Below are 14,892 nucleotides of genomic sequence, written 5' to 3' on the forward strand. Positions count from 1 at the left end.
ATTTTAGAGATTGATCTAGACTTGCTGATAAGTGGGAGATTTATCTTTTTTCAACATATTTTTCGATCTAAAAAGAAAAACAAAATGCAAAGCGAAGTCAAAAATGTAACAGGTATGATATACTAAACTGATATATGAATTCCAAATATATAAATTTCACTATGTTTTGATCAGCTAATCAGAGAACTCGATTACCAAGGTTTCACTGCAAAATAAAGATTACCTACACTAGAGCTTATGTATAAATAGGGAAAGTGCAAAATGAGTAATCCTTACTGTTACAAAATCTGTCCCATATAAGAAAAAAAATTAGAACACAATCATATGGCGATATTCTTCCTTGCGCCGGGCGGGATTGAACCAGAATACTTTTAACTGAAAGGCTCGGCTTCTTCCACTACACCGGCACGAGGTAATACATTGTTTTATTTTAGGAGGGGATGATGTAAAATAGTTGTAAATATAGTTTAAAAAGATGTGTTCTTGCTATTGCATTTAATGCAGTTATCAGGCCTCGTGTTTTCTACTTATCACCTTTATACCAAATTAGCCCAGTAAAAAGAAATAGGCCTATCCAGATTACCAAATCCATATTACCAAAGCTGTCATGTGTTGAAACACTGGAATAATTCTCAAATTTGCACAGAGAACTTTAAATTTTAGATGATTTTACGCCTTGATGTTAGGGATATTTTAGATCTTTTTTTTAAGATTCTTATGTTTTTTTTGTAACATCAAGGTGACTTCCCTAATATCTAATTACTCTTAAGAAAATTAATAATTATTCTTTCAGAAAATCTAATCATTTAGCCTGATTGAATAACCTAAAATATAATAATTATTTTTACAGTAAAACTTGTATGCGTTGTTAGGTTATGTGGCTTTAGCTCTTTATGTTATATTTTGTCATGTTTTTTTGTTGTATTTTTATTGCTTTTTTCCCATCAGCATATGCTTTCTGATGGTCAAATACTTAATAGTGTCCTTATAGCTTTTTATTCATGAATGAAGTATTAGATGCTAAATAAAAATGGACTATTGCTAAATTAATAAACAAAAATAATGAAACAAGTAAATGAGCCCCACATTATTAAGAAGAATTCATTAGAGGGACATGATCAGTTTGTATAGGCTTTGGTGCATCTATTCGTTAATGAATTGTGCGAAATTCAAAAAGATGTAAACTTTTAAAATTCTGAATAAAAACTTGCCTCAAATGTTGTTTCTTTGTAGGCAATCTTCTACTTGCCTTCTCATTACCTGGCTCGGGAGAAAATGAGCATCTTATGCGCACCCTGATGAAAAGTCTCCTAGTGCTCCGTGAGACAGCTGTTCCGTACTTAACACCAGTTGTAACTCAACTGATTGAGAGGTTGAAATTGGCGGTGAAGAGTCCAAGCAAACCCGTTTACAACCATTATATATTTGAATCTCTGAGTGTGGCTATAAGCATTGTCTGCAAAGTGACTCCTGCTGCGGTTGCTGCTTTTGTAGATCTCCTTTTTCCTGTATTTCAAGAGATTCTTACGCAAGATGTCCAAGGTAAGACATTATTATAACTCCGCATGGGAAGGCGTCATAACGTCTAACCGTCAGGAGCACTAACGTCAGGAGCACTGCAAAATCCGTCAGAACCACTAACCGTCATAACATCTAAAACTTTAGTTTTTTGGGGTTTAGCGGGGAAAAGGTACCTAGGTTAGGTTAGGCTAGGTTAGGTAAGACATTATTACACCTCCGCATCACAGCACTTACACCTCCACTAGTTGTACTACTGCACTATTTATTGTTTTCATAATAGTAGATACTTATATAGACGCGCCAAAAAAACATTTTAAATATTAACAAAGACATAAAACTTAGGTGTTTTTCCACCGTCTTAACAAAAATATTGAATGAAGATTATTGGTGAATAAGCCGTTTCCGTGCACTTTGTGTTTCAAACTTTTCAGCAATCCTACAAAAAATTCTCGATCAGCAATTGCTGGTCAAATTGGCTTACAAAAGTAAAAGCTGATGGTGGATTCTGTTGGGGAAAATTGAGGATCAGTTTATTCACGGCTTTGGGAAAATTCATTTGCCCCTCCCAGCGTCCTTTAAATATTTTTCTTAAATCATCTGCTAAATGAAGTTAGGCCCATCAACCGGAGAAAAAATGTCGAAATAAAGACTAACAGTTGGACAAACGTTACTGAATCCCCCGAAAAATCCCCCCCCCCCCCATTTTTCCCAACCGCATCCGATCAAAGTTTTGAGATAGCCATTTTGTTCAAAATAATCCAAAGATCTAATAACCGTGCCTTTGGGTTTGATAACCCCTCTTAAGCACCTGAGGTAAGGGTTGTAAACTGCAAGTTGCCCATTGTTAAGATATAAGGTTTTTATGAGAAGTGTGGTCGTATAAGCTTTGGAGGGGGGCAGATGGTTCAAAGGGTGCATTTTAATGCCAAAACATTCTAACTCTCATTGAGCCTTCAGGTAAATACATAATTAGTTCTAAGGAAGGGGTGAGAGGGGTGTGGAGGTAGAAATTAATATTTAACCCCTCCTAATTTCTGGGAATATTTCTGTTCTACGCTGTTATTATGAAAATAAAGAGTAACATGAAACCCCAAAATTAGCAGACTTTATTCTGTATAGAAGGGGGGTGCCTCTTCCTCATCCCTGACCTCCATCCTGTGGTCGTAGAAACTTAGGAGGATGCTGATTCGATCGGAAATTGAGAGTTCTGGTCGTTTTTTATAAGTCAAAAGTGACTGGAGACCAAACAGCCCCTGTTCTAAAACTGTTTTTTTATATCTGGTCCTTTTGTTACCCCTTAGGACATCTGATCAACATTTTGAGGTATCTATTTTGCTTATGGGGGAATTTTAATTTGGGGAAATTATTCGGGAGAAATTCTCCGCGGGGGGGGGGGGTTGGCCTGAGGAATTTTCAGGGGACGGGTAACACCGCCTCCCGACAGATAGGTCAATTGAACTTTGAGAGTAATCTTAGCAACATTTTCAACTTAAAATGTTGTTATTTTGGAATACGTTTTTAGTAAAGTGAGTTTTTTCTTCTTCTAAAAGTGAGTTTTTTCTTCTTCTAAAAGTGATTTTTTTTCTTCTTCTAAAAGTAAAGTGAGTTTTTTCTTCTTCTAAAAGTAAAGTGAGTTTTTTCTTCTTCTAAAAGTGAGTTTTTTATTCTTCTAAAATTGAGTTTTTTATTTTTCTAAAAGTGAGTTTTTTATTATTCTAAAAGTAAAGTGAGTTTTTTCTTCTTCTAAAAGTGAGTTTTTTCTTCTTCTAAAAGTGAGTTTTTTCTTCTTCTAAAAGTGAGTTTTTTCTTCTTCTAAAAGTAAAGTGAGTTTCTTCTTCTTCTAAAAGTGAGTTTTTTATTCTTCTAAAAGTGAGTTTTTTCTTATTCTAAAAGTGAGTTTTTTCTTTTTCTAAAAGTGATTTTTTTCTTATTGTAAAAGTAAGTTTTTTCTTCTTCTAAAAGTTCAGTGAGTCTTTTCTTCTTCTAAAAGTAAAGAGAGTTTTTTCTTCTTCTAAAAGTGAGTTTTTCTTCTTCTAAAAGTGAGTTTTTTCTTCTTCTAAAAGTGAGTTTTTTCTTCTTCTAAAAGTGAGTTTTTTTTCTTCTTCTAAAAGTGAGTTTTTTCTTCTTCTAGAAGTAAAGTGAGTTTTTCTTCTTCTAAAAGTGAGTTTTTTCTTCTTCTAAAAGTGAGTTTTTTCTTCTTCTAAAAGTGAGTTTTTTCTTCTTCTAAAAGTAAAGTGAGTTTTTTCTTCTTCTAAAAGTAAAGTGAGTTTTTTCTTCTTCTAAAAGTAAAGTGAGTTTTTTCTTCTTCTAAAAGTGAGTTTTTTCTTCTTCTGAAAGTGAGTTTTTTCTTTTTCTAAAAGTGAGTTTTTTCTTCTTCTAAAACTAAAGTGAGTTTCTTCTTCTTCTAAAAGTAAAGTGAGTTTTTTCTTCTTCTAAAAGTGAGTTTTTTCTTCTTCTAAAAGTGAGTTTTTTCTTCTTCTAAAAGTGAGTTTTTTCTTCTTCTAAAAGTAAGTTTTTTCTTCTTCTAAAGGTTAGTTTTTTCTTCTTCTAAAAGTGAGTTTTTTCTTCTTCTAAAAGTACAAATTGACTTTATTTTTCCTTTTTAGTAAAGTCAATCCGGGAATTGACTTGGCCAAAAAATTAAATGAATATCAATACAACTAAATCTAGAAAAATTATACAAAAAGGTTTTTCTCGTGTGAATCAGGGTAAGTGGGAATGCATTTCCGCGGTGAAAGGTAGTTCAATGGGGGGAAATACGCGAACACCTTTTTTATGCCTCAAGATTTGCATCCCCGAGTGAAGCTTGGTCCTCTAGTACTAAAATTTAGATGGACAACCTTATAGAGGAGGATTTAAGTGACACGATTTTGTCCTTTCTGATACCAAAGGATTTTGGGGATCGACAAGGAGTGGTTTTAAAAGAACTGCTTTTGTTGATAGCCAAAAACCCTTTGGCGTCACCAACGACGAAATCCACTCCCGAAACCAACTTATGAGAATAACCAAAAATTAGCTCTCTGGAAATATTTGTTCCAGGAAATTGTAAGTAGTGGAAATAGTAAGTATATAAAGAGACTCGAAGAGGCATAGATTCTCGTGGCTTTGTTTCGTTTTTTCATAAATCAGAGAATTTCAGCGCTAATTTGTAGTTATATGGATCGTTATATGGATCAAGCTCCTTTGGTGTTCAGAAACTCAAAGTGAGTCCCAACGCTCGCTTCACAGCCATATTTGACCACTGCCATTACTGTAGCTTCTAATATTCTATTCTTGGCTTGCAGATTTATCTTCCTATTTTTCCAAACTTGTTCTTAACTGTGTAAAAACATCCTGAGCCTCGGCTATTCTACTTTTAACATCTTCACTGCTCCCACCGTCTTTGCTAATAATACTACCAAGCTAGGTGAAGCTGCCCACCTGACGCCACCTTTTCATCTTCGCTTATTCCTAGCCTTAGTGACTTAATCTTCCTAACTTTAATTTTCAAACCTATTCTAGCACCCTGAACTCGCATAATCTCTAAAAGTTCATTCATTTTGCTCACACTTTCATCTAGGATGCTTAAATCATCAGCATAATCTAAGTCCAGGAGACTTTTTCCTCCTCATTTGATTCCGTGGTCTCTCATTGCCTTTCCTGTGTTCCTTAAGATAAAGTCCATAAAAATAATCCATATAAGGGGGATAGAACACAACCCTGCTTAATTCCTGATTTAGTACAAAACCAGCTGCTAATCTCATTTCCTACCTTAACCGCGGCAGTGTTATTCTCGTACATAGCACTAATCACTTTAATGTATTTGTCTGGTATACCATACAAGGATATGACCTTTGCTAAAGGTCTTCTATCAACAGAACTGAACGCTTGCTCATCATCTATAAAACTGAGGACCAAAGGTGTTTGACAACTCAGGCACTTCTCAATTATTAACCTAAGAGTGAAAATTTGGTCGACACATCCTCTACTTCTTCTAAAACCGCACTGTTTGTCTCTTAAAACTATGTCTGTAGCATCGCTCAGTCTAAAAAGTATCATATTACTAAGTAATTTGCTACCTACAGAGACCAGACCCCATATGTAGCTCAAATTTAGATTCATTAATGTGTAATTCCTAACCATTAGAGCTAAGCTTATTCTAAAGATTAGCCCCCTGTATATATAATTGAAAAAGCAGTCCTACTTGAAATTAGTAAAAGGACCTCAGAATATATTTTCTTTTCCGAGTACCATGACAATGAACAATAGACTTGTCATTAAATACTTCTGTAAGACAATCTTGAATGCAACCATCATTTTACTTATGCGTAAAACCAGTGTACCAAGGTCATGGATTCCAGCTGCAAACATTATATTAAAATTACTATATGCCGAATCCTGATTCCTTCCGATTTTGTTGTTTCAGGAACGATTTAGGTATATTCAATAGCAGCAAAAATTGAAAAAGAGAAAAAACAGTATGTATCAGATTCAGTAAGGTTATTAATTATTAATTAATTATTACGCCGCTTAAAGAAATTGCCCCTGCATCCATATTGACTACCAGGCCTATCCATTTTCGTTTCGACAGCCTAAAAGACTACTATAGGCTTTTGTTAAACTGTATTAAAATTATATCCCCAAACATAGTATATCACTTTGACAGCATGGTGCAGGTGCGTACGAAGTCATTATGTCGGGGACCATAAAAGAAGGTCCAGTTGTTTGGAAATCAAATAGTTGTAAAATATCTAGTTTTTATTTTTATTTTTTTGGGGGGGGGGCACCCTTCCCCTACGTAACTAGGTTTTAATTCACTCGGGAATCTGGGTAATTATGCACACCAATCTATTCTTAATAATATTCTGAATAGAATTTTATCGTAAAAATGATTGATGGTAGAATTTATAATAGATTTTTAAGCCTTATCATACCTTTTTAAAAGCCTATTTAATTGCTCGGAAATGTAAAGTGAAGATAAGGTAATAAGTAATATCATTCCATCAAAAACAACTTTTGGGTCTGACTGGTCAAGGGAGAATTCTCACCAGTCCCCTTGGACAAGTCTGTCCCTTCAAATATCTCTTCCCTATCTTAAGTGCCGACGCTTCTGTATCGCATATAGGCACACTCACCGATATAAGGGGCTAATGAAACGTAATGGCCATAGTAATATACTGTAACAATATTTTGACATAGTGACAATAAAAACACTGTTTCTGTGTTTACCCCCCTCCCTCTATCAAGTGAGTATGCTCTCTCTATAAATTGAGTCCTGTCTTCCCAATAGAAAACTCACATTGAAAAAGAACAAGGTAATATGCAAATGGGAGTATGGGGGTTCTGGAAGTGTAGCAACTCAAATCTTTATACTGAAAGGTATAGCACTTGCTTGAATCTTGAAACATACACGAAGTATTAATGACTAAAAGCGACGCATTAATGACTAAACGCGATGTATTAACGACTAAAGGTGATGTATTAATGACTAAATGTGATGCCATAAAGACTAAAAGCGATGCAATACCGACTAAACGTGATGCCATAATGATTAAATGCCATGCATTAATGGCTATACGCGACGCGAGTCTAAACGACTTATCATGTAAATTCTAATTCCGGCATGTCCTTATTTTCAGATTTCGTTCCGTATGTATTCCAAGTGTTGGCACTGTTACTGGAGCTGCGTAGTGCTATGCATGGAGCTGATAGCCCCGATAGGACTATTCCAGATGCGTATATGGCTTTGTATCCCCTTCTTTTATCTCCAGTTCTCTGGGAAAGTTCGGCCAACATTATTGGTCTTGCTAGGCTTATTCAAGCCTACTTAAAGCTGAATAGTAAAGAAATATGTACTCGAATCGGTAAACTAGTAAGTACATGATTCTGTACTTTTGTTTTCTAATTCTTTTCTGTATCTACTCTTTGTCTTTCCACTGTTAGAAGATGGAAAGCTGAGTTGGCTAGCCATTACAAAACAAAGAGAGAAAAATCTCAAAATGAAGGGCAAACAACGGGTCTGAGGCTAGTAAAAGGAACGGAAAAGACCACCTAAATAATGGATATTTCGCCTGTATAAAGCTAGGCGTCTTTATTGCTAAATATAGAGGAAAGATAAAATCTAAAATAATCTATAACATACAAAATTAAAATATGAAAATTTAAAATAGCTATAAAATAAGAAACAAGCCAATACTTATATATACAATTAATACTACAAAAAATATTTCTTATTTTCTTATTGTTTTTATGTTTGTATTATTTTTATTTCAGATTTTGTAGATTATTTTAGTTTTTATCTCTACTCTTTTAATTAATTTATTTTCTATTTAGTTCTAAAGAGAGGCGAAATATTTGTGATTTTGTTCTTCATTTTGGGATCTTTTTCTCTTTGTCTTTTCATTATTAGATGTCTCCTTCTTGCCGAGGTTATCATAAATAATATAATTATAGTAGATTTATTATAAGTTAAAATAGTATAATACATAGTCTGGGTGAGGTACTGTCGAGGTATTACCACAAAACGTACCAGTCTAGAATTTCCGATGCGTAATTCGTAATGCGTAAAGTCGTATTTCCTTGCTTTTTTTACTATTTATGTTATATTTTTGTTGTTTTTTGTGTATTTTTTTTCCTTTATTTACTCCTCTATTGCAGCATTTTTAAAGTTTCAAAATTTGTTTACATTCATTTTGTTGCGTTTTTACGAATCGGACAAACATTTAAGCGGAGGTCTTATGAAGGATTTTTTTTTCAGGGGTGTTTTATTGAAAGAATTTTTTCGGGGGAGGGGTGGGTTTACAGAAAAAAAAGCTTTAAAAACGGATAAAAAAATTTATTTATATTCATTTTTGTTGTGTTTTTACGAGTCCGACAAACGTTTCGGGGGAGGTCGTATCATGGATTTTTATAGGGGTGGTTTTATGAAAGTTTTTTTTTTGGGGGGGGGGGGGTTACAGAAAAAACTTTAAGAGACGGATCAAACATTTGTTTATATTCATTTTTGTTGCGTTTTTACGAGTCAGGCTAACATTTCGGTGGAGGTCTTATCAGAGATTTTTTTTTCAGGGGTGGTTTTATGATAGAATTTTTCCGGGGGGAGGGGTGGGTCTACAGAAAAAAGCTTTAAAAAACGGATCAAAAATCTGTTTATATTCATTTTTGTTGCGTTTTTACCAGTCGGACAAACATTTCGGGGGAGGTCATATCAGGTATTTTTTTTCACTGATGGTTTTGATGAAAGAATTTTTTTTCGAGGGGGAGAGGGGTACAGAGACAAGCTTTAAATAACGGATCAAATATTTTCTTATATTCATTTTTGTTGCGTTTTTACGAGTCGGACGAACATATCGAGAGAGGTCATATCAGGGATTTGTTTCAGGGGTGGTTTTATGAAAGAATTTTTTTTTGGGGGGGGGGAGGAGTGTGTTCACAAAAAAACTTTAAAACGGATCAAAATTTTTTATATATTCATTTTTGTTACGTTTTAAGTATCAGACAAACATTTCGGGGGGGGGGGGGAGGGGTCGAACCCCTTAACCCCCAGGATATGCCCTTGCTCTGCGTTTAATTTTTGAAGCCACATCAAGTTGAATAATGAAAAGTTTATAATAGAATAGTTCATACCCTTTGTTATAGGAAGTATATATGTATAAGTAGGGAGACAGAAGTTACTTTGAACTTACAAGATAAATTTGAATGCCAATTTTGATTCAATACATGGTACTGGAGATATGTGCTAGAAGGTTTTTTGAAGGTTAAGAGAACTGAATGAAAATTATGACTTTTAAGATTGAGTCTTAGACCCTCTCCCTTCCTTCTGGTCATGTGTATCTGCCCGTGTGGTTTAAAAAAAAATCATTATTCCTCTCTAAATATTGGTTGCTTCAGCGTTGTAAGCTTTCTTTACCTCTATATGAAGCTGTGAATTATCAGGGTTTTTCTTCATAATTTTTTTTTTTTTTAAATCACATAATAAAACCAGCAATTAAAATTAAAGTAGTACAAGTAATTAAAATTTTTACTTTTTATTTCCAGGATGGTCTCTTGGGTGTGTTTCAAAAACTTATTTCTTCGCCAAAATACGACCAAGAAGGTTTAAACCTTTTGAGCACTATTGTGGCTGAAATTCCCAAGTAAGTCTTTTTTCTCTCTTCACTTCTCTCTCTCTCTCTCTCTCTCTCTCTCTCTCTCTCTCTCTCTCTCTCTCTCTCTCTCTCTCTCTCTCCCCCTCTCCCTCTCCCTCTGCAAAAATTTATCCTCCTACTTTTTTCACTAGACTGATTGGATCTTAGTGTCGATTAATAATTGTTGCGCCCTATAAAGACAGTTTTGGCCTAACTTTTTTGAATGAAAACTCCAAAACTGCCAGTCATTTTTGGTCTATATAAAATTTATTTATATTACTTGTCAGTTTCTGTCGGCCTTAGGCCTTTTTTAGCACAGTGGCACATTTTGTACCGTTATACATTTTTTTAGTAAAACAAAGCGAACAGTTACTATTACACATAAACGGTAAACAGTAAAATATTAACAAAATAGCTACACAACATGGTATAAAATTTGAAGTTTAAGAAAGACTAATTGCTCTAGTATTATACCGTAGAGAAAAATAAGTATGTACAGTAATAAACTTCAACTACAACAATAAAGTAATTAAGTGTTTTATGATAAGTAAGTATATTACAAGAACAGAGTTTTTTAAAGCTCCATATTTACAATTTTTGAACATTCTTTAGTCAAAAATCAAACTAGACTATTTAAATTTAAAATCCTGAATGCCTATGTGCTATTTAGGAAACTAAAAGAGAGCCATCTTGGGGGGGGGGGAGTACGGTCAACATCTCCCGTCAGAATTTTCAAATAGAATTTTGACCTAGGCATGGAATCAGAAATTTATCTTGGTAATATAAAAAATCCTAAAAGAAAAATTACAGAGTGTAGCGTGGGGATGAAAGGTCGTATCCTCTCATATCTCTCACATTTCGTATCTCTCAGGATCTCAGTATCTCAGGAACTTCATTTTCATTCCAGGGTAAGCCGATGCCGTGAATATTTTGAATTATTGGTCTTCTAATGCAAGTCTTTTATTTATTTTTATGTATGTAAACAGGAAAAGGGAAAATGTCGTAATGTTTGATCTTTTATCAACTATCGGAGTTCGTTTAATAAGGAGAGATAACTTGCCGTCAGGTATATGCTCAAGTTATCCTCCCTGCTCAAACATCTAATATTTTTGATGGTTTAAATATGTTTTACTATATTCATTTTTTTCAAGCTGTCTTTTCTCAAGCACTTTTTTCAAGTTGTACTAAGGTCAATGTAGGATATCATAAACCTTCAAATTCTTTATAAATTGATCATAAAATTGTTTTTTTAGAAAGAAGAATATGCTTTTCTTTTCAGAAATTATGAAAGAAAATTCAGAAGAAGAAAACTATACTGGAAAATAAACGTAAAGTTGACCCCAAAAATATACGCGATACGACTAACCAATCTTAGTAAAGAGCTTGATAGAACTCTTGGAAAACATATCGGAAAATAATTGAAAGAATGGTTAGTAATCGACTTAAAGTCAGCAAAGGTCACCAGAGCAAATTCAAATATCAAAAAACAATTACAAGGCTGGAATGCAAAATGTCTACCCTTCTATCTACCATTCTTGTTATACTAACTTTTTTGAATTGAAATTCCTTTGTTTGTTTTCAGGGAGTATATCGATGCTTACTTGAAGCAAATATTCTTAGTAATATTCCAGCGTTTGTCATCTAAGAAGACAGTCCAGTATGTTAAGGGATTGATCGTTTTCTTCAGTTATTTTACCATTCATCGTTCCTCTCAAAACTTAATTGAAATCATCAATGAATTACAGCCCAAGTAAGTAGTAGCATCTTTCAGAGATCCACGTAAGACTAAACTGTTGGAAGATGGGCTTATTAACAGACTTTTTATAGGGGTAGGGAGATATTGGAAATATGGAAAATTATATTTCTAGGCTACATTTTCTTAGGGAATTTTCCTTGGATCTTAGGAACAATTTCTATAACAGACAACTTCACCAAAATGCGAAAAGATATGCTGTAGAAGAAATTGTCTCACTTGTAAAAATAGTTCGCATATTATTTTAGCTTTACCCAAATTTTGACTTCCCGGGAGGGCGTAAAGAGGGAGGTTTTGGATAGACTGGGATGAAGGAAGAGAGTGCGTAGCTGTGTTGGCCTCACTCAAACAGCATGCAGCTGCGGGGAGTTGTTAGTAGTAGTAATAGCATTAACAAGATCTTGTATCTCGCTTTGAAGTGGCTTTGCCTGCTTTGTTAGCTGGTTTTGACAACTTTGCCAAATTTTTCAACTTTTAGATTTGGCAAATTTTGAGAGATACAGTGTACTAAACTTAAAATATACCGGACTTGGAAATAAGGTATTTGAATTCAGCTGTAATATTTTTCTTTAATTGAAAAAAAAGTTTATCTTGTAATGAAGATTTGAGTTAAATAGATTTTCATTTTGCCAAATTCTCTCTCTTCCTAAACATTCTCTCTACTAACTGCTGTGACTCACTTACCGAATTCTAATAGATTTTTGCTGAAGCATGAAAAGGGTCTTGCAGCTCGTTCTGAAGCGGCTTTGCTCGCTTAGCTAGTTGGCTTTGACAAGTAAAGAGTGAAGATAGTTTTATATAAATTTTGAGTGGTATTTTATCTTTTAGCTAATGATGTAACTGTTTTTCATACGTTATTAAGTATGATATTAAGTAATATTAAGGTATATTTACTTATTAGGATATTAAGTAGTATAAATTAAGGATATTAACTAGTATAAGAATATTAAGGAGCATTAAGTTATTTAGGGTATTAAGTAGTATAAATGGAAAGAGTACTGAAAAGTATTTTGGGTGGTATGTTTATCTTTTAGCTAAGAATGTAACTGTTTGTGGTACGTTATTAAGTAGGATAGTAAGTACTATAGATTAAGGATAATAAGTAGTATAAGGATATTAAGGAGTATTAAGTTATTTAGGATATTAAGTAGTATAAATGGAAAGAGTACTGAAAAGTATTTTGAGTGTTATGTTTATCTTTTAGCTAACAATGTAACTGTTTTGTCATACCTCATGTGTCATGTATAGTCAGTGTGGTAATGGAATATATATTATTCAAATCAAACAAATAGACAAATAAAGTTATATTTTGGTAAAGAATAACAGATAAAAAAGAGGTTTTCTGATGTCAATAAAGAGCAAAATTAAAACTGAACCGAAAAAAAAAAAATATTGCTTTTCAGTATACCCAAGATATACCTGCATTTGTAGTGCTAATCAACAGGGTTGAGGGTTGAGGTCTTTAAACTTGAGGTAAAGCATTTCCTCTTATAAAAAGAAACCTAACAATTGTTAACTGGTATTTGGGGATAGGGAAGAATAGGCCCTAAGAATTTTGGAAAGGCTTTTCAGTTGAAAACTACAAGTAGTGAAAGTTGAGTCCCCTCGTATGGTTGAGTTCTCTGCACGATGATTCCTTTGTAATTCCAACTAGGGAATTTTCTGTGGGGGCATTAGGGGATCAGTAATGAGCATTGTGGTATCGTGTAGGCTCTTTTTGGAAGGTATTGGTAGATAAATCAATAGCAAAGTGTGGAAGGACTTATTCCACTAGTTGACATCCTTGACCGTCATGAAGTTCTTAACATCTCTAGAGCTTATTGACTGACATAGGGCATTATATGCTTCATCTTTGAAGTTTATCCATATATCTCCAAAATTATGTAACAAGTCGTTCATACTTTATTATTTCGGTTTAATTATTTCGAAACACTTAGTGGGGTTGAAACCTGTTTTTTCGAATGTTTTGCCCTGATCATTTTCTCCTTTTGTCTTGTAGTATGTTTGATATGGTGGTAGAACGAGTTTTCATCGCTGAATTACAGAAAGTGTCCCAGAAGAGCGAAAGGAAAATAAGCGCAGTTGGTATTTCCCTCATTTTGTGTAACACTGATCTTGTTGTATCTTCTCCAGAGCTCTGGTAAGGTTTTTTCTTTCAATTTTATCAAAATTTCCGCTTGTGTTTTTTCTTTTACTTTGCTTATAGTTATGCCTTAAAGAGTAACAAGAATATTCAACTAGCGTCTAAGAACTGTTGCGATACTCTGCCTCAGGTTTCAAAAAAGTTTCGTCTTTTCTCAGAACCCCTTTAATGAGAATTAATAGATACTGTTTCTCAAAAAGAACATCGCGATAAAGTATAAATGTACAAGTCTTTTAAAGGCGGCATCCGAGTTTTATGAACAAAGACAAAATTTCTAAGAAGATTAGTTATCCCGCCCACCATATTTTGTTTGGGGCACGTGGATTTGAAAATTGACCGCATTCTGTTACAAAAACAACAAGAAGTTTAAAAAATTGTCGGTTTTTGTGGACTTGCCTAGTCTGATTAGTTTCAATGGATGTTTTAACCTTATATAAATAGCCGCCAGTTCATACTAGGCAGTTGGTAAAAAATGCTTGTCATATTGAACCCACCTGCGCTCCTTGTTCTTCTCGTATGCTCCGCCTTCACTACTCTTTATATGCCTTACATAGTCCTATTCCCAATTGGCGTTGCATGTTTTATGCTTTGTACAGCTCATGGTTGGTGCAGCAAACTGGAGCTGGTGCAGCTCTTGATGCTCCTGAATACGTCTGGTAGACTAGACTGATGTCCTGCTAAAGATACTTTTCAGTGGACAAGAATTGATGTGGCGTTAACAACTATCTTCAGTAAATACATCCAATGCTCCTGTTTTGGGAAACTGTCTCTCCTGTTACAGCAAGTTGCCAACTCAAACTCAAGTTACCAACTACCAAGAATCTTGTAATTGTACAGAACACCATTATTGTTGTAATATACCAAAGTCGCGCTACTGTTGGTAACGCGACAAGTAACAGAAGCAATTATACAATATGTAACCAGGCTGCTTCAGTAAACGAAGTCATTACTATAGAAGAGATGGGCCAGTGACTGCGACCTACCTTTACATTCATACACCCCAGGCTTTATTTTTAACTAACAGCAACAAAACGACAAAAGCAGTAAAATTTAAAATGACTGGAAACTCTACCCACAAGGCTAAATACTAACTTTGCACAGAATTACTCTTTTTTTTTTTCAAGTCTTACATCTAGTGAAAATGGTTCACATTGGTTCAGCCGCTCAGGATCGGTCACTGACTGGTTATAAACTTGCTGCAAAATGTGTTTTAATAATGCTCTGGACGGTTGTTGGCTCAATCTTTGCGCTGGTTTTGCTATTTCAAGCTGGAGAATGCTATCCATTGCGCGATTGTACTTACCCACCAACTGTTTTATGCTCTCATAACTCGAAGAAAAATAAGATATCATTCATCATGCGTAAAGACA

General features: G+C 34.3%; 1 protein-coding gene across 1 annotated transcript in view; it reads left to right on the plus strand.

Annotated features, from left to right (window-relative positions):
* Positions 1–14,892, plus strand: part of LOC148947207 (exportin-2-like) — a 66,611-nt gene that overhangs the window by 31,859 nt on the left and 19,860 nt on the right. Inside the window, 5 exon segments of the mRNA XM_089097320.1 lie at positions 1,234–1,542; positions 7,140–7,372; positions 9,538–9,635; positions 11,209–11,376; positions 13,379–13,519. Of these exon segments, the coding sequence (XP_088953446.1) occupies positions 1,234–1,542; positions 7,140–7,372; positions 9,538–9,635; positions 11,209–11,376; positions 13,379–13,519 (949 nt within the window).

Source organism: Artemia sp. Qi Xiang Cuo, chromosome 11 (genome assembly GCF_049724085.1).
Source record: "Artemia sp. Qi Xiang Cuo chromosome 11, ASM4972408v1, whole genome shotgun sequence".
In the NCBI taxonomy this organism is placed as follows: Eukaryota; Metazoa; Arthropoda; class Branchiopoda; order Anostraca; family Artemiidae; genus Artemia; species Artemia sp. Qi Xiang Cuo.